Below are 26559 nucleotides of genomic sequence, written 5' to 3'. Positions count from 1 at the left end.
CCAAATCCTGAGGTGCTTTGTCATCCATAAGAAAGACCAGGAGTTCCCGTCGTGGCGCAGTGGTTAACGAATCCAACTAGGAACCATGAGGTTGCGGGTTCGGTCCCTGCCCTTGCTCAGTGGGTTAACGATCCGGCGTTGCGTGAGCTGTGGTGTAGGTTACAGACGCGGCTCGGATCCTGCGTTGCTGTGGCTCTGGCGTAGGCCAGTGGCTACAGTTCCGATTTGACCCCTAGCCTGGGAACCTCCATGTGCCATGGGAGCGGCCCAAGAAATAGCAAAAAGACAAAAAAAAAAAAAAAAAGAAAGAAAGACCAGGTATCCTGAGCCACTGCGGAGTTTTCATGGGCTACCTGAGGGGGAAGATGAACTGACCCAGAGAGAGATTTACTGAGTCCCTCCTAAGAGCTAGATATGGAGCTGCGAATAAATGGTGAGTAAACACAGGTGTTAAGCCCTGCCCGCCTGCAGCCTCGGGTCGCTAAGGGAGAGGCAGCCATTTAAAACAAACCCCTCCCTTAAAAAGTTCAAACTAAAAATAAGTGTGATATTACTCAGCTATTAAAAAGAATGAAATAATGTCATTTGTAGCAACATGGGTGGACCTAGAGATTCTCGTATTAAGTGATGTCAGACAGAGAAAGACGAATATCACACGCTAGCGCTTATATGTGGAATTTAAAATATGACACAAAATGAACATATCTATGAAACAAAGACAGACTCGCAGACATAGAGCATAGACTTGTGGTTGCCAAGGGGAAGGTGGGGGAGGGATGGATTGGGAGTTTGCGATTAGCAGATGTGAACTATTATACATAGAATGGATAACAAGGTCCTACAACATAGCAAAGGGAACTACAGTCAATACCCTGTGATAAACCTCAATGGAAAGGAATATGGAAAAATATATACAGCTATAACTGAATCACTCTGCTGAACAGCAGACATTAACACTGTAAACTAATTATACTTCAATAAAAATTTTAAACATAAAGTGTGAAAAGTGGCACCACTATGCAGAGGAAGGACAGAAGTAAAGTGTGATATTAAGGACACTCAGCTTAGTGGACCGTCTTTACTGACGTGAGGTTCTCTCCAAGCTGACCTAGGTGCTAAGTGCTGGAGGAACTGGGGTACAAGCACAGCCCTGGGCCACTAGTTTCAAGGTCCTGGTGACTCTAACTTGGCATCAGAGGTAGGACATCATTGAAGGAATCTCAGTTGCCTGGGAATAGCTGGTGGAGGCAGGAAGATTAGATGAGTGTTTTGTTTAGTTTTTTCAAACCAGGGCTCACAGCCCAAAAGTGGGGTGCGAAATGAAAGTGGTGGGTCATCACCAGCATCTGGTAAATGACAGGGAATAAAATAGAAAACAATGTGTAAAACATCATGCATAGTAACAATGAGAATTGTCTCATGGAACTCCTTTCAGTTGTGTGTGTGTTTGTGTGTGTGTGTGGACAGGGCTGTGATATAAATCATAATTCCTGCTGTGTGTCTTAATCAAAAAAAGTTTAAAAAACATCAGATGAGGGGCCATCTCAAGGTCTCCCCAGCCCAGAATGTAACAAAGGATGATGTCCCGGCCCATGGAGAGGCAACACAAACCCCACTCTCAGGAAGAACTGGGGTCCAGCTCATTTTTCAAACTCAGGAGTACAACTCAGAGGAAAAGGTATGAACCCTGAAAAGCAAAGAGGAACCTAACTTCAAATGCTTGTCATGCATTATGAGGGGGGGGGGGAAACAGTGGGAGGGGTAGGTGTCAATTGGTACAAAGTTTTTGGAAAGTTACATGGCTACATTCACCAGAAGTCTTAAAATACATAAACCTTTTCCTGCAGGAACCCTGCTGCTATGAATCTACACAACAGGGTTCACCACAGATGTACCCAAACTTTACATGTAAAGCTGTTCACTGCAGCAATATGTATAATAGGAGAAAATGGATACAACCTACATTTCTAGGATTAGGAGACCAGTGGACAGATTTCAGGCATTTAAAATGAGCAGGAGGGAGTTCCCGTCATGGCTCACTGGTTAGTGAATCCAACTAGGAACCATGAGATTGTAGGTTCGATCCCTGGCCTCACTCAGCGGCTTAAGGATCTGGAGTTGCCATGAGCTGTGGTGTAGGTTGCAGACGCGACAGGATCCGTGTTGCTGTGGCTCTGGTGTAGGCCGGTGGCTACAGCTCCGATTTGACCCCTAGCCTGGGACCCTCCATAAGCCACGGGTGTGGCCCTAGAAAAGACAAAAAGACCAAAAAAAAAATGAGCAGGAGAATGTAAATTGGTACAACCACTATGGAAAATGGTATGGAGGTACCTTAGAAAACTATACATAGAACTACCATATGACCCAGCAATCCCACTCTTGGGCATATATCCGGACAAAACTTTCCTTGAAAAAAACACATGCACCCACATGTTCATTGCAGCGCTATTCACAATAGCCAAGACATGGAAACAACCTAAATGTCCATCAACAGATGAATGGATTAAGAAGATGTGGTATATATATATATATTATGAACAATGGAATACTACTCAGCCATAAAAAAGAACAAAATAATGCCATTTGCAGCAACATGGATGGAACTAGAGACTCTCTTACTAAGTGAAGTAAGTCAGAAAGAGAAAGACAAATACCACATGATATCACTTATATCTGGAATCTAATATATGGCACAAATGAACCTTTCCACAGAAAAGAAAGTCATGGACTTGGAGAACAAACTTGTGGTTGCCAAGGGGAGTGGGGAAGGATGGACTGGGAATTTGGGGTTAATACATGCAAACTATTGCCTTTGGAATGGATAAGCAATGAGATCCTGCTGTATAGCACTGGGAACTATATCTAGTCACTTATGATGGAGCATAATAATGTGAAAAAAAGAATGTATGTGTGATCAGGTCACCTTGCTGTACAGTAGAAAATTGACAGAACACTGTAAACCAGCTATAACGGAAAAAATAAAAATCATTTAAAAAAATAAAATAAGCAGGAAATACATCTGTTGGCAAAGGAAGAAAAAAAAAAAAAAAAAAAAAAAAAAAAAAAAAAAAAAAAAAAAAAAAAAAAAAAAAAAAAAAAAAAAACATCTGGCAAAGAAGATGTTTATGATAGGATATTGTAATTAGGTCTAATTTTTTAAAGGAGAGAAAACCGCCAGCTGCTTCTCACTGTAGGGAGTGAGAAGTCACCACCCTGAAGCCAGTTGTGTCTGTACTGAGTGACTGAGCGCTTTCTTCTCTATGCAAATATTAGGTGAGTCAATAGCATTGTACTAGAGTGAAGAATAACGTGACCTTTAGAGCTAGTCAACTGGGGGTAATTCTGCACCCTCCCTGGGAGCATTTAGAAATATCCGGAGACAGACATAGAGAACAAACTTGTGGTTGGGGGAGGGATGGAGTGGGAGGTTGGGGTGAACAGATGTATGCTATTATACATGGAGGGGATAATCAACAAGGTCCTACTGTAACGCAGAGAGAACTATATTCAGGGTCCTGTGATAAACCATAATAGAAAAGAATATTTTTAAAAAAGAGTGTGTGTGTGTGTATGCATACAAATCACTTTGTGTTTGTTTTTTGTTTTTTTTTTTTTTTTTTTTTTGTCTTTTTTGCCATTTATTGGGCCGCTCTTGCAGCATATGGAGTTCCCAGGCTAGGGGTCTAATCGGAGCTGTAGCCACCGGCCTACGCCAGAGCCACAGCAACGCGGGATCGGAGCCGCGTCTGCGACCTACACCACAGCTCACAGCAACGCCGGATCGTTAACCCACTGAGCAAGGCCAGGGATCGAACCTACAACCTCATGGTTCCTAGTCGGATTTGTTAACCACTGTGCCAAGACGGGAACTCCAAATCACTTTGCTATACAGCAAAAACTAATACAACATTGTAAATCAACAATGCTGTAATTTTTTTAATGTAGGGGAAAAAAAGAAGACTAGCACATAAAAAAAAAAAATATGTATATCGGGAGACATTTCTGTGTGTCATGACCAGGATGGGTGTTACTGGATCTAGTAGGAAGAGGCCAGAAATGCTATCAAACATCCTTCAATGACAGAACAGCTCCCAACTCGGGTCCCTTTTGATGCTGACTGTATGCATCATCAGAATCTGCAAGCAAGAAAGAATACCAAAAAGGCATGCAAGGGGGATCTGGGCCAATGACCCGTTTCAAATATATTTTTTGTCCACTTCTGTATCCCCAGCCTCGCTGGCACATATAATCATTCCATAAATGCTCCTTGAATGTTTTGTGTTGAATCCATCTAGGGGGCATATGTGGATAGACATCCACATGCCCGCGCCAGACTAGTGTTCAACAGTGCCCCCTTGTGGTAGGAACTTAAACAAACCGTGCAGGTGGACCAATAACGCTTTGCTTTGGCTAGTGTTTGCAAAACTGATTTCTTAGGACTGAAAAGGCCCCAGAAACTGTGGGAAAATCATGAGCCTAGGGGAAAACAGAAAGCCTCATTCAGGATGATGTTGTGTGTCCTGCTTATCAAGGCAAACAGGAATTTGAGAAATGAATGAGAAATGTCAAAGAAAGATGACAATATATTTGGACCCCAAACTGATAAAACAAGTCAGAGGTTATTTTGCCAGGTGAAAGAAGCAGGTTTCAAAATAATGTGTAAGAATAACCCTAATTTTATTGCTTTATCGTTTACTGTTTAAAAAAACTATATACATGCCCACAGGAAGAATTACACCAAAAAAAAAAAACAAAAACAAAAAAAAAACGGTTTTTGGCTGCACCCACATCGCACAGAAGTTCCTGGGCCAGGGATCAAACCTGAGCCACAGGAGCAACCTAGAGACACAACAGTTACAACCCTAGATCCTTAAACTTCTGAGCCACAAGGGAACTCCAGAATTATACCAAAAATTATACCAAAATGATAATAGCAGAGGGTGGGACTTGGGTATTTTATTTTTGTTTATTTTCTTTTTAAATACAGAACACTTCAGGAATTTGCATGCCGTCCTTGTGCAGGGGCCATGCTAATCTTCTCTGAATTGTTCCAGTTTTAGTATATGTGCTGCGGAAGCCAGCACTGTTTATTTTCTAATTTGTTTTACAATGAATGTATTTTCTTTATGAAAAAAAATGCAAAAGTTAGATACTGAGGCAGAATACAAATGTCTAAGTTTAAAAGACCCTGCTATTTCACACACACACACACACCCAATATTTCCATATCTGGACACTAACTATCCAGACCAAATGTCCTACAACTTCCGAAGGTCTCCCTTGGGCAAGGGTCTCCAGGAGCTGCCCTGACCACTTCTTCTGGCTCCGAACTCCAGGCCCCTCTTTCCTCTGCTCACCAGCGGTATAGACCATCAGCCCGGCCTGCAGGTGTCTGGATTGAAGGCGGTACGAGCTGGGGACTCCATCCCCCAGGGCTCACTCACCTGACATGTGGACGTTCCGGAGGCAGGAGAGGGAGGCATTGAGGCGGGCACACTCCTCCCGGTTAGCCCCGTATTTCTCCACGGTCTCACACACCTGCTCATCCGTCATCTCCAGGAGGTCCTCCAGACTCAGCTGGCCGGGGGTGATCTCCTAGCGGAGTAACAGAAAAGGCTGGTAAGTAGATTGGAAGCGCCCAGAAGGGAGGCCTCCATGCCGCCCTCTAGTGGTATCTCACGGAACATCAGGCTGCGGGAGGATGTCTGCCTGGCATAATGGTTGGGTCTTTTGACTTCGGGGTCAGACAGACCTGGGTTTGAATCTCCGCTTTGCCACTCATTAGCTAGATGACTTGGGCAAACCACTTAACCTCTCTGAACCTCACTGTACTCACCTGTGCAATAGGAATCTTAAGCTCATGTGCTTTGCAAGGCAGCATGTATGCCTAGCACCTGGTCAGAGCTCTGCAGATGGTGGCACTTATTACATGCAGCTTCCGAACTCCTTATGGTCAGGCCTCCAAATTACTCATCTTGAGCGCCTTCTGTACCTCCTGCCCGGCTTGAATTTCAATGACTTCTCCCAAATTCAGGGTGAACTCGAGCAGAGCAAACTGCACAGCCCAAGGCTCCTGATGGCTGTTCTCCACTCCCTGCTTCTCTCTTTCCCACCACACATTCTAAGGTTGAGATTGGGGGTTCAGAAACCCTAAGGGGAAAGGGGAGCTAGAACCCTTGGGTGGTTCAGTACTGTTAATGAAACGGGATTTGTGTCTGATCCCCATGGAGCATGACTTTGCAGTCTAAGAGTAGAATACAGAATGGAGTGGGAAAGGGAACACCTCTGAAGAGATGGCAACAGAAAGGTAGGATTCCTGCCTATAAATGTACGTTTCCCTTCACCAGCAATTACCCTCCCTTCCGCATAACTGTGTACACAATATAGATATATCTTGAAATTTGTCAAACCTTTATACTTATGTGCCTACAAAAAAAAAAAAAAAAAGAGCCTTCATGTTGCAGCACTTAATGGTAACCAACGTTTTTACATTTATTATTATTATTACGATAACAGTTTGGGAGTTACCCTGTGGGTCAGCGGTAAAGAACTCGACTAGTACCCATGAGGACGCGGGTTGGATCCCTGTCCCCCCTCAGAGGCTTAAGGATCAGGCGGCATAGCCGCAGACTCTGCTCGATCTGGTGTCGCTGTGGCTGTGGCATAGGCCAGCAGCTCTGATTTGATCCCTAACCTGGTAACTTACATATGCCCCGGGTGAAGCCCTAAAAAGATATAAAAAAGAAAAAAAGAGTTTTAGACATCCAAAGATGGAGAATCTAAGGCACTATTGTGGGATGCTTCTGCCCTCTTGTGGCCATAGCTGTGTATTACAACCAAGTCAGACACCACTTTGCCCTACATCCTCTCCTTAATCTGGTAGGCAGAAAGGTGAAAACTGAATCAGCACAAAACTCTTCCCAAAAAAAAAAGATGCAGGACAAAAGCTGAAACCCAGTCAGTGCCTTTCCAACTTACTAGGTCAGGGACAGAGAGAGAACAATAATGAGTCACTTGGAGACTTTATCATGTTAAAGGGAAGCCCCACTTTAAGAAAGGTGACCTTGGAGTTCCCATTGTGGCTCAGCAGAAACGAATCTGACCAGTATCTACAAGGACGCAGGTTCAATCCCTGGCCCCACTCAGTGGGTTAAGGATCTCGCACTGCTGTGAGCTGTGGTGTAGGTCGCGGATGTGGCTCGGATTTGGTGTTGCTGTGCCTGTGGTATAGGCCAGTAGCTATGGTTCTAATTCTACCCCTAGTCTGGGAACCTCCAAGTGCTGTGGGTGCAGCCCTAAAAAGACAAAAAACCAAAAAAAAAAAAAAAATGACCAACTAGTATAGGAAAGTACAAAATGAATCTCATTTAGAAGAGATGATTCACAACATAAAAGAATTATCCTCTTTGCTGCAAGATTGCCTTTGTGCATTTTAATCCTATAATTTACCCCCTCATATTCAATTTAAACTGAAGTTTACACACACACAGACACAATCACAGAAGGAATAAAGAAAGAAAAAATAGAGAATGCCTTAACAAGCTTGAGCCAAAAGAAGAAATACACTTTTGTGTGATATACTAATGATAATAGAAATATAATAATAATAAATGAAATGGATGGAACACTGTTTAAGTGCTTTTGACAGATTTTCTTTTAAGGTCACAAAGACCACATAAAGTGAGCACTTTTTAAGTATCATCATCAGCCTGTAAATAGGACACTAGAATTCAAATAGGTTAGACCACTACCCAGGGTCACATAGTGAGTTTGAACCCAGGGCGTCTCACTGGAAGCTTTCTCCAGGCGGCTGGTTTCTCTACAGAATGGGGACCTCTGGTGGACACACGCATGAGCTGCAGACAGATTGGTGGCCTTGGACTCGATTCTCACAGACTACACTAAAAGCCAGGTCTCAGGCACCTGCAGGCCAGACGTAAATGAGCAAAGCTGCTGACCAGCCTGTGGGATCCTAAAAGGCATCAGAATTCAGTACACTGACACCAGAAAGGGATTCAGCTCTGTGCGATCAGCTATTCCAATTTCCCAAGAGAAGCCAAAAAGCTGGGGCTTTTTATACAAACTCTTCCAACTTTTAAAAATTGGCTTAAAAATAATTTTGAGGACAAACAAAAAAAACGTCTGTGCATCAGATACAAGGTACAGCGGAGGGCCACCACTTTTCAACCCCTACAGATTTCTCTCGGTCTTCTTCGCCTCGCTTGACAAATAAATGGTCCCAAAAGCCTCTGAAGAGTGTATGGAACCAGGCAAATAAAATGTACTATCTGTGCTTATACAGGGCCTTTCATTTTAAAGGGATTGACACGAAACAGCCTTCTTGAGGATGAAATTAATAAAGCAGTATACACCATCTGGTGCGCATGTGCGGGATGGGGTTGGGGTGGCTGGGAGGACATGGTGGAGGATGGGTCCTGCCTCTCTAGCTCACGACTCTTAGATGCGGTGGGTTTAGGCAAGATCACATCTGGGACAAAGTTTTAAAAGGACAAAAGATAGAAGAGGATCTTCCAGGCCTCTTCAAGAAGGAAGCAGGGAGCACCTTGAGAAATGGTACTTGGTCCTGGTCCCCAACCCCTCCTCCCACCTCCTCTCTCAACCTCTGGGAGACCCTCACAACAAGAAAACAAGGAGGGAGCACCAAGCTTCCCACCTCGCTCCCCGGAGCAATCAGAGCTGGGTTTTCCCCATTGGCCCTGCTTGCTCACTAGCAGTGCGAGCCACTCCATCTCCCGCCTCGGTTTCCTGCTCTGTACAACGAAGCAGTAGTCATACCTACCTCAAAATGTCCTTGTGAGGGTCTGAACAGTCTCAAGAATTGAGATCCTGCATGTAAAGCCCTCAGTACAATGCCTGGCATGGAAGATTCAAGGAATGTGAGCTGATTTAATTAGGAAAGGTTATACTCAGTCACTGAAAACAGTGGGGACCAAAGATCCCAGAAGGTAAGGAAATCCCAGCATCCTTGAGAACGTAAGGACGGGGTCCATTCCCAGAGGGTGGATGCAAGACAACAGGTGTTCTGGTGTCTTTTGTCACTGGAAAATGTATTGCTTCCAAAGTTTTCAACAACAGCCACAACAATAATAATAATAAGTTGACATTTTCGGGGGTACTATTAGATTCCAGACTATGGGCTGCACGTTTTATACAGATCATCTTGTTTCCTCATGCCAGCTACTTAAAAAAAAGATGATCGTTACCCCATTTAAGAGAAGAGAAAACAAACGTCCTAAGACTGGGCTGCCCAATATAGTAGCCACTGGCCAATGGAATTAACATTAAATACAATTAAAAATTCAGTTCCTCGGTCACAGGCACTGACCACAATTCAAGGGCTCAGGAGCAACATGTAGCTGGTGGCTTCGGGATCAGGCAGCACAGATATAAACTATTTCCACCACAGTGTAACATCCTGCTGGACAGCACTGGACTAAGAAGTAAAATGATCTGGCCCAAGTGACTGAGTTCTTAAGTGGCAGCGCTGAAGGAGGGTCTCCCTGACTCTAGAACCACACCCTCAATGGCCCCATTCCGGCAGCATCAGAGATGCTCGGTGCCTTCATCCAAGACATTTTAAAGTCCACCTCTGTGCCAGACACAGCCAAAACCCCACTGCCAGAGGGCTGCTTCCGGCCAGGAAGGGGCAGGGGGCAGGGAGCAGGGGTCGCCTCTGGTCACCTCCAGGACTTCCTTCCGCACGTCGACGATCCGGAACCAGTGCCGGAGCTGGGGGAAGCCATCCAGCTCGGCGTTGCGTTCCTGCAGGGCCACCTTCTTTTTGCAGGACAGCTGCCGGCTGAAGTATTTCACCAGCTTGCTCTGCGGAGACACAGAGAACAGAGGACGCATCTCAGAGCCATGGCCACCACTGGGAGGAGAGGCAAGGATCTCCTCACTGTCCCCTCCCCGCCCCAACACCATCCAACTCCGTATCTTAGAGACCAGTCCAACTGCAGTGAGACCCAATTTCTGTGCCAACTGTGCTGGCAAAGAGGAGCAAACAGGCAGCTTCCAATCTTTTGCTGGGTAAGGAGGTGTGCATTGTACCCTCTGTGTGGAGTCAGGGTTTGAGCCCTATACATCCAAGTCTCTGCTGCATAAATCCTTTGACCTTAACAGTTGCACTTCTAGGAACTCATCTCATAGACACCCTGTCCTGTACCCAGGGACTGTGTCCAAGGATGTTTCCTATAGCTGTGTTTGCAGAGGCAAAAGACTGCGAACACCCTGAGGCACCATCAGTAGGAGACTCCTCATAAATGACACCTACCCACAAGGGAGCTCTGCGAAGCCGCAAGATAAAATGAGGAAGTGTGCTTTGTCCTATGACAGAACGGTTTCTAAATGAAAACAAACACTCTGATAAATAAAAACAAATACGCTCTCCTTCGTGTGGGAAATTTTTACATGTATTTATCTTTGACAATGCAGGCACTGTCTGGAAGGATCCCCAGTCTTCCAGGGACAGGAAGGGGGAGCGTGGGGAACCGAGGTGTACTCTTTGAATCTTTTTTTTATTATTATTGTTATTTCCCCAATACAATTTTTTTTCTGCTGTACAGCATGGTGACCCAGTACATGTACACATTCTATTTTCTCCCATTATCATGCTCCATCATAAGTGACTAGACATAGTTCCCAGTGCTACACAGCAGGATACTCTTTGAATCTTAAGTCACACACAAGTATTCAGAAATTAATAAACACTTTTCAAAGGAGATGGACCTGAACCCATGTTTCTAGAGGGATGCCATGACATGAGAAATGAAAGGTTTTTTTCCTTTCTTTCTTTCTTTTTATGCTGCACCTGCGGCATATGGAAGTTCCTAGGCTAGGGGTTGAATCCAAGCTACAGCTGCCGGCCTACGCCACAGCCACAGCAATGCCAGATCTGAGACACAACTGTGACCTACGCAACAGCTCACGGCAACACCAGATCCTTAACCCACTGAGAGAGGTCAGGGATCCAACCCGCATCCTCATGGATACCATTCAGGTTCTTAACCCACTGAGCCACAATGGGAACTCCAAGAAAGGACAGTGTTTTATCGCCTATTATGTAAAAACTAACACCATCAACAAAAGAAAGGCAATAAGGGTGCATGAACAGAGAGAGGTGCAGAAGACACAGCCCAGCCTGCTAACTTGGGATGGCGAGGTTCTATCAATGGGATGAGAAAATATGTTTGTATTTCTTTATATATTTTTGCTTTGTTTTCAACAGTTATCCAAAGCATAGGATCATCTTTGTCATTTAAAATCTATTTCATACAGATAATTAAATGAAACAAAAATTTAAAAATCCTTAGTTGTGTAAATGCCTTTGCCATTTCAAAGCACCTGTCAACCAATATTTAGCCAGAAGACAGTCTTGGAATTGCACGATCACATAATTCAGAGCAGGGGATGACAGAGTGGGCGTCGGTTGTTTCTCTTTAGCTGGTCTCCATTTCCACCCCTCCTTTCTGAAAAGAATATTTCGGCTTTTCAAATTATACATTTGGCTCACATCTGTCACTCTCATTATATTTCTAATGGACAATCCTGCTCCAGGGTCTCATCCTAAAGAAATCATTAAGGATATTCATGAAGTTTTGCTCCAAGTGCAGAAGAGCCATGAAAGACTGGAAACAATCCAACTGTTCAGCAATAGGGGCTAATCTAAATTACAATGTATTCATGTAATGACATGCCATTAAAACAATGCATAAAATATGTATATCTGCAACATATAAATAATGGATACAAGATTTATAGAGAATACCCGTGGTGGCTCAGCAGTAATGAACCAGGCTAGTATCCATGAGGACAAGGGTCCAACCCTGGCCTCACTCAGTGGGTTAAGGATCCGGCATTGCTGTGAGCTGTGGTATAGGTCGCAGATGTGACGTGGCTCGGATTCCGCTTTGCTGTGGCTGTGGCTACAGCTCGTATTGGACCCCTAGCCTGGGAACCTCCATATGCTGTGAGTGTGACGACCCTAAAAAGACCCCCCCCCCCCGCAAAAAAAAAGGATTGATAAAACTCTATGTGTGCAGATGCATACAAAAAGCCTCAGGAAGGTATAGAACAAAATGTTTGTAATAAGATTATGAGTGATCTAATTATTTCCTGTTTGCTCCTTTCTAGCAATATTAGAAAATACAATGTACATGTATTACCTACTTAACAATGGGAAAAAAATGTTTGGATAGGCTTGGCAATATTTTTTTTATTTTTATTAAAGTATAGTTGATTTACAGTGTTGTGTCAATTTCTGCTGTATAGCATAGTGATCCAGTCACATATATATATGAATGTATGTAATATTCTTTTTCTCGTATTATCTTCCATCATGTTCTATTCCAAGAGATTGGATATAGTTCCCTGTGCTGTACAGTAGGACCTCATTGCTTATCCATTTGGCAAAAAAAAAAATTTTTAACACTGATACTTTCCAGTGTCAGTGAGAATGTGAGAAGCCACTGAGGTGGCTACCGGAAGGCAATCTGATTTGGCAGCATCAACATCTGGGCAGGGGGCCGTGCCCTCGGCATGTCAAAGTTCCGGGGCCAGGGATCAAACCTTATGGAACTCCTGCAAATATCAACATTTTGATATATATGCATTTTGATTCAGGAATCTCATTTCTAGGAATCCACCCTACAGAAATTATACATGTATGTATGTGGAGTAAAAAGGTGGCTGGTTATTGCAGCTAAGTTTGTGATTTTAAAAAAAAAAACTGAAACAATCTTCTGAAGGTAAATTAACAGAAAAAGCTAAGTATCAATGAGTTACAGTACATCCATAGAATGGAATACTCTTTACACCTGCAAAAATAAGGTAGATTGATTGATACATAATGATCTGGGGAAATCTCCAAGATTTTCATCTTTGGCAAAATGATGAAAAAGTAAACTTCAAAGACACTGTATAATATGATTGCCTTGTAGTTTTAAAAACTAAATGTGTGTAGGAGTTTCTGTAATGGCGCAGTGGAAACAAATCCGACTAGGAAACATGAGGTTGCGGGTTCAATCCCTGGCCTCACTCTGTGGGTTAAGGATCCTGCATTGCTGTGGCTCTGGTGTAGGCCAGCAGCTACAGCTCCGATTAGACTCCTAGCCTGGGAACCTCCATATGCTGTAGGTATGGCCCTGAAAAGACAAAAGACAAAAAAATAAAAATAAATAAATAAAAACTATGTGTATGTTAATATGTTTGTAAACATAGGAACTAGCAAAATACAATGAACTATAATAGTAAAAATGGAGAGAAGAGACAGTCACTTTTTACCATACATGTATAACGTTTTATCTTTATTTTTTTTTAATGCTAGTTCTTTCACTGGCTTTATTTTATTTTTGCATGCCCACAGAATTTGAAAATTCCTGGGCCAGAGATTGAACCTGCGCACAGCAGCAACCCAAGCCATAGCAGTGACAGGTGAGATCCTTAACCTGCTGAGTCATCTGGGAACTCTGGATGTATTTTTTATAATAAGCATGTGTTGCTTTGCTTTTTTCATATTTAGAAGAATTTTTAAAATTTGACTCATTTAGGTATCCACACTTGGCATACACATAATTTACCCATTCACTCAAAAAATATTCCTAAGGGCCAGGCACTGTGCTACACTCTGGGAATCCAGTAAAGCATATGATTAACCAAAAGTTCACCTTCTTTCTTTTATTTTCAGTCCAGAGAACCAAAGCCATATTTCAGAAGACTGAGATATGAAACGTGTATCCAACAGTTATTGCTCCTGACATCTAGTAAATTTTAGAACGAGACATCTTCTCAGGATTATACCTTTCCTCACCACATTGGGGGGAAAATACCATGTAATTAAAAGCAAAAATGGGAGTCCCCACTGCTGTACAAGGGGATCAGTGGCGTCTTGGGAGCACTGGGTCACAGGTTTGATCCCCAGCCCAGCACAGAGGGTTTAAGGATCTGGCATTGCCACAGCTGCGGCTTAGATGGCAACTGTGGCTCAGATCTGATCCCTGGCCCGGGAACTCCATATGCCTCGGGGAAGACAAAAAAGAAAAAGAAAAAAAAAGGGGGGGGGAAATCTCTCAGACAATGCCACTTTTTACTAGCAGTCATGTATGTCTGGAAGGCTTCTCTGTGTGCACTGATTTAAGTCGAGGACTAATTAGCCATCAACAGAATAGAAAAGCACCACATCAGACAAGAGAAGAGAACTCAGTTGCATCACTCTATCTTACTTTTGTCCCCCAGTGCCAAAGTGTTGGAATAAGAGGCAGTATCAGGGAGGGGCTGGAATCTTCAGCACCAGAATCAGCCTGACCTGGGCTCCAGTGACCCCCCGCACCCCTCAGTAGCTGAGCAACCTCAAGGGAATCTCAAAACTGCTCTAACCCTCAGTTTTATCTGCTGGAAAATGAGGATTCAACTGTACTGTTTCTTAGGCTGGTGATAACAGTAAAAAGAGATCAGTCCTGCAAAGTGGAAAGAATCACTCCTAATATCATAGCAACTGCGTGTTACATGAATTCACAAGCATTTTTCATGGTGAGCTTGGGGTGGGGGATGCCCCAAATATACTGATTACCAGCATCAGAAAAAGTATTTCTAATAAATCAATATTAATCCACTTTAAAACAAACAATAGGAAGTTCCCTTGCGGTGCAGCAGGTTAAGGATCCAGCATTACCACAGCTGTGGTAGGGATTTGATCCCTGGCCCAGGAACTTCCATATGCCATGGGTGCGGCCAAAAAATAAATAAATAAAATAAAATAAATATTCTTTTTTTTTTTTGTCTTTTTTGTCTTTTTAGGGCCGCACCCACAGCATATGGAGGTTCCCAAGCTAGGAGTCCAATACAAGCTGTAGCCGCTGGCCTGCGCCACAGCCACAGCAAGGCAGGATCAGAGCCACGTCTGCGACCTACACCACAGCTCACAGCAATGCTGGATTCTTAATCCACTGAGCGAGGCCAGGGATTGAACCCACGTCCTCATGGATACTAGTCGGGTTCGCTAACCATTGTGCCACGACAGGAACTCCAAAATAAATATTCTTTAAGGGTCAAATATATGGCTCCTGGCATTCCATGTCTGGTCTTAGTCTGGTTTTCAATATTCTGTGACATTTGGACATTTTGGGGTTCTTCTTTTGTTTTGTTTTTGGCAGCACCCATGACATGTGGAAGTTCCCAGGCCAGGGATTGAACACGTGCCACAGCTGTAATCAGAGCCCCATCAGTGACAATGCTGAATCTCTAAACTGCTGAGCCCTGAGGAAACTCCTGGACATTTTTATAAGGTTTAAGACATGATGGAGACATTTCACCAAAGTTTAGAGATTAAAGTTATACTGCAAGGGAATGCACGAAAAATACAAAGTGTACCTAAAAGTACTAAAAGTTGGATTTGGGGAATTCCCGCTGTGGCTCAGTGGTTATGAATCCGACTAGGAACCATGAGGTTGTGGGTTCCATCCTGGCCTTGCTCAGTGGGTTAAGAATCCAGCATTGCCATGAGCTATGGTGTAGGTTGCAGACGCAGCTTGGATCCCGCATTGCTGTGGCTCTGGCATAGAAGGGCAGCTACAGCTCCGATTGGACCCCTAGCCTGGGAACCCCCATATGCCATGGGAGCGGCCTAGAAAAGGCAAAAAAAGACAGACAGACAGACATAAATAAATAAATAAAAGTTGGATTTTAAAAATTAGGTCTCCTTAGTTAACTAATGAAATCCTTATCTGGAAATTAATAGAATCTGAATCCGCTCAACTTACAGAAATTGCTTGAAAGGAATACATGTTTTCCTCATCAACAATACCTATAACTTTGGGCTTTTTGCGGACTGGTCTTTCTCAGCATTTTCTTATGAATAAGTAATATTTCCCTGTTTATTATTCAATACCTATTTATGCCTTATTGAGTTTCAAATATGACAAAAGCAATAAGGATCTGTTCTCTTTAAATAAATAACAATGCTCTATCAACCTGTGAAAAAAATGAAGGCATCAGCATCAACTGGAAACCAGTAACATCGTGTGTCATCATCACAGAAGACTGAAAAACTAGACTGAGACCAGACACTAATAGCAGGAGTGATGGAACCATGTCACTGCTTAAACACCAATGCTTGAAAATCAGCATTTCCCCAGCATGGGTGCCACTCATAACTTGGAGTGGTACCCAGGCATGGCACTAAACAACACTAAACATTCTTTCCTGTCCTCATCTCCCATCAGTCATCTGATTGTATATCAAGGAGACAGTCTCAGTTCAAGGATACTGTGTCTCAACACCCAACACCAGCTAATCTCTATGACAGAGAACAGGACCTAGACAGCCTGGGGCAGGTAACAATGTTTAGTAATTTAATGACACATTTTCACTGTATTTCTGTTCTCGGTTGCCTTTAGTTGATGGCAAGTGATACTGGCTTTCCATTACAATACAGTTTTGTTGTACACAGTTTTGTTTTTTTAACACATAGATTTTCCTAGAAAATTGCGTTTGGTTGATGGCAAAATGCACAGACATGGCAAAAAGAGTGCTGAGTTTGGGCAACACTATTTGATAGAATAATGTTCAGACTCCTCAGACTACCAACTCCACTCCATTTCTCTTTCTTTGCCTCTTTCATTTCCATGCAATTCCCTCACACATCACCTCAATGTCACCTCTCTATTCATTCACTCAGGCTCCTCCAACATAGAAATCCCTTCCAAACCCACCTGTGAAAGATTATAAAGATAACCTGAATCCTTTACCCCTCCTGCCTCCATACCCTTTGTGATATGACTTGCAGTTAATTCATTAAAGAGCCAGAGTCTATGCCAGCACCTTCCATGAATGTGACTTGCCTTGGCCAACAGAAAGAGGCTTTGTGTGTTTCTACTTGCTCTCATGGATCTCCATGAGAATGTGCCCAGGCTGGCCAGCTAGGCAGCTGAAGGATGAGAAACCACACAAAGCAAAATCAAGTTTTCACAGACATCCCAGCCAAAGCCATCCTAGCTCAGCCAACAGCAAATTGTTGCCTGGGGTTGGTTATGAGTGAGCCCAGCCAAGAATGCCACTAGTTATCAGGGGGCCAAAAAAGTTTATGTTGCATGCAACTGAGGTTTTGTGATTTTTGTTATGCAGCATTAGGAGGAACCCATAGCTAACTGATACACCACCCCATCAACTCATGGAACTCTTTCTCTCCCAAGCCCATCTCAGATGTCACCTTCTCCAGAAAATCTTTATGAATTCTTCTTGACATTTGATTGGTACATATGCTATTATAAAACTTATGACTGCTTTTCTTGCATTGGTTAGCCATGAAGACACAGGATATCTTAAAGAATTAAGGAGCCCTTTTCAGATTTGGAAATGAAATAATAGTACTAAGAAAAATAAAATACCATTATTATGCACTTCCATGTGCTCTAACATGTATCATGTCACCACATCCTCACATTCCCCAGGATTGAGGTGCTGTTAAGGTCTACATTTTACAGATGAAGAAAGGAGCCCCAGAGAAATTAAGTCATTTGCTCACCTTAACACAGTTTAAGTAGAGAGCTAGGATTCAAACCCAAGTCTGATTTCAAAGCCCCAATATTAGACAAAGGATAACTTTATCTTATTTAATAAACACATCCATATATTTTCCTTGTAAATGCCCACTGGATATTGGCACTTGCCATCTGCCTCTACAAGGATTAAACCATGAGCCACTGCAATTGCGGACCTTCAACACCTCCTGAAAGAGTTCAGGGTGGAGGAATTCCCATCGTGGCTCAGTGGGTTAAGAATCCAACTAGTATCCATGAGGATGTGGGTTGGGTCTCTGGCGTTACTCAGTGGGTTAAAGGATCTGGCATTGCCACAGCTGCGGTGTAGGTCGTACATGCAGCTCAGATCTGGCATTGCTGTGGCTGTGGTGTAGGCCAGCAGCTGCAACTCCGATTCAGCCCCTCCTGGGAACTTCCATATATCACAGGTGTGGCCCTAAAAAGACAAAACGACAACAAAAAAAAAAAGAGTTCAGGGTGGAGATCAGGAGTGAGGTACCCTGTGCTCTGGGAAAACTGGCAGAACAGGTCTTCAGATAGATATTTTCAGAGGATTATATGAGCCCAATTCTTGCACATCCTCATATCTAGAAAAGCATTAACATCCTTTGTGGTGACATCTGCTCCTCATGACTAGCAGTAACTTTCACAAGAGTAGCAGTGACCTTCTAAAAAATGTCTGCTTAACTGCATGTACCTCCCCCTTCACCAAAATCACATATATCCTGACTTTCCCCTACCTCTTTGGAGCAGTTTCTCAGAGATATCTGAAATACTGCCTCCTGGGCTATAATCCTCATTTTGCCCCAAATAAAACTTAACTCATAACTCTCACCTTGTGCATTTTTTTTTCAGTCAATATAAAGAAGAAGCTAGGAGCTCCCACTGTGACTCAGCAGGTTAAGAACCTGACAAAGTATCCATGAGGATGCAGGTTCAATCCCTGGCCTTGCTCAGTGGCTTAAGGATCCAGTGTTGCATGGCTATGGTGTAGACCAGAAGCTGCAGCTCTGATTCACCCCAGCCTGGGAACTTCCATATGTCGCAGGTGTGGCTGTAAAAGTTTAAAAAAGAAAGGAAGGAAGAGAGAAAGAAAGAAAGAACAAAAGAAAGAGGGAGAGAGATGGGTGTAGAAAGCAGACAGAGTAGGGAAGGGGGGAGGCAGGAGGGCAGCCACAAGTCCAAGGTTTCCTCTTGAATCAAAAAGGAAAAAAAATCACCTTTTGGGACAAGAATATGGCTAGTCTGGGAGTTCTCCTGTGGCGCAGCAGGTTAAGGATCTGGCACTGTCATTGCAGCAGCTTGGGTTGGTGCTGTGGCAAGGGTTCGATCCCTGGCCCAGGAACTTCCATAAGCCATGGGTGTGGACAAATACATACACCCATACATATTGCTAGTCTGAGCAAGGGAAGACCCAGAAAACTTCCCAGAGCATTAAGTTGAGATGGAGCAGCCCTAGGCAGAGATGGAGTAGCCCTGCCCAAAGGGGGACCCTGGGAATCAGCAGCTCTTTCCACCAGGTCTCCAGCACTGTTGTGTAAAATAACCACGGCTGCCAGCTCACATGGGCCTCCTGAGCCAAATGCTGTGATAAAGCCCTTTTTGGAATTATCTCTTCAATCCTCATAGTGACGATGCAACACAGGTCCAGTGACGGTCCCAATTCCACCGTAGAGAAAATCAAGGCACAGGAAGGTTAAATAACGTGCCCAAGGTCACCCAGCTACTAAGTGAAGGAGTCAAGATTTGAACCCAAGTCTAACAAACATTCAGTTATTGACACACAAAGAATGTTATGATCTACTGCCAAATAGAACAACACAACAGGAACAGTATCATCCCATTTTCTGAATATAAATGCACATGTTCACACACACACACATACAAAAAAAAAAAATGTTCCTAGCAGCTAGCAGCTGCATCTCTAGATTATAGGTAAGATTTGCTCATTTTTATGCCTGTGCATCTTGTAATTTTTCCATAAGCTTGAATTATCTATGTAACAATTAATCACAAATGTCATGAAAGTCAGATACTTGTCAACAAAAAGATGTGGGTCATGATGTTAGCCATTTCATTAAATAAATTTTAAATGTATATAACACATAAAAATAAATAAATATAACTATACACATACATGCACATCAGCCTATTTTACAGATGAGGAAACTGAGAGCTATAGAGCTTAAGTAACTCTCCTAAGGCACTAGATAATTTTACAAGTTAGTTCCCTCTCCCTCTAATTTCCTGACCATAAGAATCATCTGGAGGTGTTTGTTCAAAATTAAACTTCCAGACCCATGCCCTAGAAATTCTGATTCAGGGAATCTGGAGAAGGCCCAGGAAGTCATAGAAACATAAGCACCCCAATGATCCTGCGCATCAGGCAAGCATGAGAAACATCCATCTAACTGTCTGAATTATGTAAGGAAAGCAGTTTGTTTCTCAGACAAGCTTAAGCATCCGGATCCTTGGGCAGAAAACCAGTTCTGGAAGCCTGGGAGCAGCCCCACCCCCACCCCCACTCTGCCAGCAGGGGCCTTTAAGGGCTGTGGGCTGATTTGCACAGCAGGCCTCTACCAAGCACCTCCTGAGGAGCTGTCCTCACCCAGAGCCTGGAGAATCCAAGGAGCAGGCTGCACCAGTCCAGGCCTGAAGGAGCTCCCAGTGGGGCAGACAAGCTAGCTATACAAACGTACACCACAAGGCCAAGGAGAGGAGTAGAGGGAAGAAGGGCACCTAGGGTCAGCACAGGCATCAAGGATGCAAAATTACCAGAACAGCCTCGTACAAGAGATGTTGCAAGACCATAGGATGATAAAGATGGGAGTTCTACGTTTACCCAAAGAGAAGAAAGGCCTCTCATCCTTTCATTTAAAAGTGGTGTGTGTGTGTTTGTGTGTGTTTAGGTACTTTCTAAATACAAAGAGCTGGGCAATATAAAATCAATTACACACCCTCCCTGCCTGGAAGGCCCTGCAGCCCAGCCCAGTGAAGTACAGAAATTGAGAGCATTTAGACACTGTCATGGCTATTTGACAGGGTAATTTTCCGTGGAATCTGATAGTTCCCAAGAGAGGCTTATATTTCGTTTGGGGTCTCTTTCATTTTTCTAAGATATTTTTTATCCTAGCTTGTACTGGCTACAAAGTACCAGGCAAGGAAAAAACTGATCCTTCCCCACACAAAGTGTGAGAGGCACAGCTCCACTTGGGGAATTTTCAGGGATTGGTCTTAATCCACCTACATCATTAAATAAATTATTTTCCAAAATGATTCTAAAGATACTGCCTTGCAGAGCACTGTGACAATGCTGAAGTGGATGCTGAGCTGTTACTAACTAATTCCACAGATGGGGAAACTGAGGCTCAGAGGCTTTGGAATTATGCCCAGGTTCACATCACTAAAGCAGCAGGAGAGTCAGGATTCGAACTCAGGATAGGATGCCCAGTTGCCAGCCCTCTTCCCCATAACACTTTGCTGAAGCGGAGAAAGTTCATACCATCTAGAGGTCAAAGTTGAGAAACACTTAGAAAGGGGCCTCACCATGACCTCACCCTTCCCATGTGTCCTAATTTATTTTTAGGTCACCCTCTATTCAAGCCCATGCAGAGCTGAACTGCAAAAAGTTCAAAGAAATTCCATCTTCAAGGGAAGAAACACAGGGCCCATGGAATAGCACTCGCAAGCTGAGCCCACCATCAGCGCCTGCACTCTGGTACAAAAGGTTTCCTGGGCCTGGGGTCAGAAGGATCACAGGACTTGGAGAGCAGGCTGTAGTTCTCCATCTCCACACCAGAGGGCAGCCTGGCACTTTCCATCGCAGATGGAAAATTTCTTCAGACCCTCCCTCCTGGATCTGAGCATCTTCAAGCCTTATTACTGTACTCAGTATTAGCTTGATGGTAAATTTAGCAGCATAAACAAAAAAAAAGTTTAAAGTCAGGGCACGTGACAGAGCTATAAATAATTATGTCTGAAATCTCTAAGGTAAAAACGGGGGACTTTCCACTCAGAATCTAAACCAAGATGAACCATGAGAGAGATCTACCGGCAAAGCCCCTCAGGTTTGGTTTGCTGGGGTCCAAAACCTTCACCACTTTAGGTACTTATAAAAAAAAAAAAGCACTAAAATAGAGTCCATGGAAGCTGGAAAGGGGTGCAGTACAGATTGGGGATCTTCCTGACCTTATGGAAATCAGCTCTCCTGTAAACCTCATAGCAATGCCCATTTTACACAGGTGGAAACTGAGGCTTAAAAATCACAGGAGGAAGAGACAGGCTCCAGAGCCGTCTGTTCCCCTCAGGGTGCCTTCAGCAAGCACCCCATATCACTGCTGTCTTCTCTTTAGCAGGAAGCAGCTGGTAGCAGAGAGCTCAAAGCCCTGAAACCGAATGGCCCACGTCTTCCCACAGCTTAGAGTTCTTCCCCTCTGGCGTTAGACATAAATGGCACTTTCCTATCCTCCGGAGTGTCATCCTTTCCCAACCATCCTCCACTGTCACCAGCACAACACCCTGTTTTTTTTCCTTGGGAGCACTCATCGCTATCCCGCAAATTATCCTGTTTATTGGTTTCCATAGTTACGCCCCCCCCTATCATCATCATCACACACCCATCAGAATGTCAGCTCTAAAGAGCATGGGCTTTGCCTGTCTTTTCCCCCAGTGTTCAGATCAGGGCCTAGCATGCAAGACATATTTCTTGGTCTTTCGATGAACCAGCATCACTGGGGTGGGGGAATCAGGCCCCTGCCCAGATAACCCAACTCCTTTTCCAGCGGGCACACCACGTTCAGAACCAGCTCTTCGGCCCAGGCTCCCAGGTTCTCAGAAGCAGCGGCGGTGGTGGAGGGTAAAGAAATCTTCAGCGGCCCGACGCCTTCCCGCGGTTGCCAGGGAGACTATTGTCATAACATCCCCGCCGCTGGGGTGGGGGGGGACAGCTGACAGCGGAGAGAATTTATTTGACTCGCTCACGTCTCAAGTAACCGGCCATTTGCATCCGCAGGCAAATTCGCTGCTGAAGCCTGGCAGCCTGGGAGACGTTCCCTTCCTCCTCTCCCCAGCCCATCCCAGTTAGAACAGGATCTCCGCGCTGGAGCCAACCGGACCCAGCGGTCCTGCGCTGGCCCTGGGGCTGCCTACTGCGCCGGCTCGCTCTACCCCAAACCGCCCACTGCTTTGTGTTAAAGCTTTCAGTGTTCCTGGTAGCTTTTCCTTCTCTTTACGTTTTTATGGCTAATGAATATTACAGACAGTAGAGAAAAAAAAGAGCTCATATATTTAATGAGTACTGACTTAGATGCCAGCCCCACTGGTAACTTCCTCACATAATGATAATGTTTATATTTTTGCCATAACAATACATTTTGCTATATATTTCAAACATATCTATATATGACATAACATATACAGTATGTTATATTGATACAGTATGTTATATATTGATCTATTATATACTACTGTATGGTACATATTATATGTAGCCTGTATCTGTATAATATATATTATAGTCATAGGTCTATCACAGATAAGAATTCAGGAGTTACCTTATGGCTCAGCAGGTAAAGAACCTGACTAGCATCCATGAGGATACGGGTTCCATCTCTGGCTTCAATCACTGGGTCAAGGAGCTAGCAGATCCTAGCTAGGTTGCAGATGTGGCGCCTATCCAGTGTTGCCATGGCTGTGGTATAGGCCTGCAACTGCAGCTCTGATTCAACCCCTAGCCCAGGAACCTCCATATGCTGAAGGTATGGCCCTAAAAAGACCAAAAAATATATGTATTAATATATATATAATACATAATTTTAAACAATATTTATATTATATAGCATATATTATGTATTTATAATAATAAAACTGACATCTGTTGATACTTTTTACCTGCCAGCCCTGTGCCTACTGCTTAGTTAAGAAGGATGCTATCAATAAATATTACACGATAATACATTCATAATCATCTTCATAGCTAAGTTTTATTGAGCATTTACCATGTGCCAGGCACCACACTAAGTACTTCCTTAATGTCACTAGATTGTCATTATGTGCCCTAAGAGCTAAGAACTGTCTTATTCCCATTTTTTTTGGTCACTTTTTTTTTTTTTTGTCCTTTTTTAGGGCCGAATATGGAGGTTCCCAGGCTCGGAGTCTAATCAGAGCTGTAGCCGCTGGCCTGTGCCACAGCCACAGCCACGCCAAATCTGAGCTGCGTCTGCAACCTACACCACAGCTCACGGCAACACCGGATCCTTAACCCACTGAGTAAGGCCAGGGGTCAAACCTGCAACCTCATGGTTCCTAGTTGGATTTGTTTCTGCTGCACCACGAAAGGAACTCCTTATTCCCATTTTTGAGATGAGAAAATGGAGGCACAGAGTGATGATGTAACTTGCCTTCGGTCCCAGGGACAAACAAGCAGGGGCTAAGGCGGCCCCTCAGCCTGCCCCATTCCTTTATTTCCATACCACACTTTAAAGTTGACAACCTTTCACTCCCTTAGGGGAGCTTGTTAAGAACATGCAGGATGGGCCCCTGCTTCCCTCGACCCACACATGCAGAATCAAATGCTCCTGGGGACAGGGGGATTCTCATTTCTTTTAAACAAGGTCCCCAGATAGTTCTGACAGAGGCAAAAAGTCCAGAACCACTGCCTTCAGGTTCTTAATCCGTCATCGCCCCTGCAGTGCCAATTAGGCGATCTGATTAAATGAGCGAGTCTTGAGGGGCTGATTCCAGAGAGGGCAGGGTGATGATGTAGGCAGGACCGATCATCCTGCAAATGAGAAGAAGCAGGGGGAAAATAAGATTGTGGGGTCCCCTCAGGCAAACTTAGCTTGTGTCCCAGGTGTAACCTCTCCCAACCTTTCTGAAACAAGGACAACCTGCATGAAGGGTAATAAGTAACAGCAGGCCCTTTTGTCCAGGGCTGGCCTGAGGGGGGCAAAGCCGGTTAGTATAAATGACTTCCCCCTGCCCATCCCCCTACCTCTTCCTTCATCATTCCCCAGGGACCTAGCTGGACAGATACATATAAGCTTTCGGGGTGGGGTCTCAGCATTTACATCTACGCATGGAAGCATGAGACCTCCTGGCAAGTGACAAAGATGGATGAAGCTGTTTTTAAAAATTTGTTTAAAAAGCCAGTAGCTGGGTATTGCACTAGAGGAGGTGTGACTGAGGGGAAAACTGCAGAAGTTCTGGGATGCCATGCCTGTGGTCCCTGGGCAGCTGGGGGACAGAGCTAAACTCAAAAAATATCAGCCAAGAACATCTCTGGAAGGTCTACCCCAGGCCATCTGTTGCCTTATTCTTCACTGTCCGAATAAGAGGAAAAGTAGAACTAAGATCCCAGACATAAAACAAGTTCAGATGAAGCAATGGAAAAACACATGGGAGTTCCCATTGTGGCTCAGCGGGTTATGAACCCGAATAGTATCCATGAGGATGTGGGTTCAATCCCTGGCCCCGATCAGTGGATTAAGGATCCGGTGTTGCCGAGAGCTGTGGTGTAGGTGGAAGATGAGGCTCGGATCCTGAACTGCTATGGCTGTGGCATAGGCCAGCAGCTGCAGGTCCAATTCAACCCCTAGCCTGGGAACTCAGATATGCGATGGATGCGGCCCTAAAAAGACAAAAAGACAAAAACAAAACAACCCACAAATCCCACATACCCTGAAAGCCTGTCTCATTTGAACAGCTACTTCACCTTGACTGTGGAAGCCTATTCCATCCAGAGCTGTGCTTCCCAATACACCAGCCACTTGGCACATGGGACTATGTACAAGTAAATTTAAATTAACCAAAATTACATAATCGACTCAGTGACCAAACAAGATTAAGGCAGCTTTTGGGTACCTCTGACAAAAATCCAGAAAGTAACCTTACTGGCCATTATGTGACCTCAGGCAATCACACAATTCAACCTGCCCCAAAAAACGTCATTAGAATTTAAGCTTAGAATTGTGTGAGATAAACTATTTCCTGAATGGGTTAGCATCTTTAAGTGCTGGAAAAAATCTAGGATGAATTACAGACATATTTAAGATAATTAAACCCATAACATTACTATTTGAATTAAAGAGGCTGTGCCTTTGGAGTATTCATTTTACATTCTCTTAATGTTTTATATAATTTGGCCAATTAGACAAAAACTTCTAATCTTTCCAACTCTAATTTGAAATGTGTAATATAATACCTAGTTTAGACATTTTATATCGAAATCATATTCGGAGTTCCTGCTGTGGCACAGTGGGTTAAGGATCCATTGTTGTCTCTGCTTTGGTTCGGTTTGAATCCCAGCCCAGGGCAGAGGGTTAAGAATCTGGTGTTGTGGATGTGTAGGTCACAGGTGCGGCTCACATTTGATCTCTGGCCCAGGGACTTCCATATGCCACGGGTGCAGAGAAAGAAGAAAGGAAGGAAGGAAAGAAAGAAAGAAGGAAGGAAGGAAGGAAGGAGAGAAAGAAGGAAGGAAGGGAAATTGTATTCAAATTACAGACTATATTAGGAAGTGGCTTAAGGTCCAACATATTTATAAGTTTAATTTTTTAGATTCTATGTGCTATGCAAGTTATTGGGAAGGCTTGCCTGTCAACTGAGTACTTGAAATAAATTCCTGCCTGTCAAATGTATAAATATAGTTTAAATTGTTTGAAGATGTTTAATTCACCAAGGTTGTCAATGGAAGCAAACATATGCAAAAATCCCCTTATATATGATTGCTAAAATTTGCTAGACTTACATGAATAGAATAATACTGCAGGTAAGCTGAATTTAAATCATGAAGAGAATAACGGTACTGAATTTTTTTTTTTTTTTGCTTTAATAAACTATTACCTTCTAAAACCAAAAAGTAATTACGTAAAAGTAGAAATTCAGTTCTTCAGTTGCACTAACCACCTTTCAAGTGGTCAAGAGCCACATGTGGCCAGTGGACGATGCAGATGTAGAATATGTTGGTCATTCAGAGAATGTTTCCTCTACAATGCATTCCAATTTT

The 26559-nt window shown here is 43.7% G+C and overlaps 1 protein-coding gene across 4 annotated transcripts in view; it reads right to left on the bottom strand.

Moving 5' to 3' along the window:
* KSR2 (kinase suppressor of ras 2) overlaps positions 1-26559 on the bottom strand; it is a 414659-nt gene that overhangs the window by 323509 nt on the left and 64591 nt on the right. For all 4 annotated transcript variants that reach the window (XM_005657319.3, XM_021073978.1, XM_021073979.1 and 1 more), the window contains exons 2-3: positions 9703-9843; positions 5445-5595 (exon numbers count right to left, since the gene is read on the bottom strand). In XM_005657319.3, the coding sequence (XP_005657376.2) occupies positions 5445-5595; positions 9703-9843 (292 nt within the window). The remainder of the gene's footprint in view (positions 1-5444; positions 5596-9702; positions 9844-26559) is intronic.

This window comes from Sus scrofa, chromosome 14 (genome assembly GCF_000003025.6).
Source record: "Sus scrofa isolate TJ Tabasco breed Duroc chromosome 14, Sscrofa11.1, whole genome shotgun sequence".
NCBI lineage: Eukaryota > Metazoa > Chordata > Mammalia > Artiodactyla > Suidae > Sus > Sus scrofa.
Note: the sequence above shows the minus strand (reverse complement) of the source record. Positions and strands in the feature narration are given on the sequence as shown.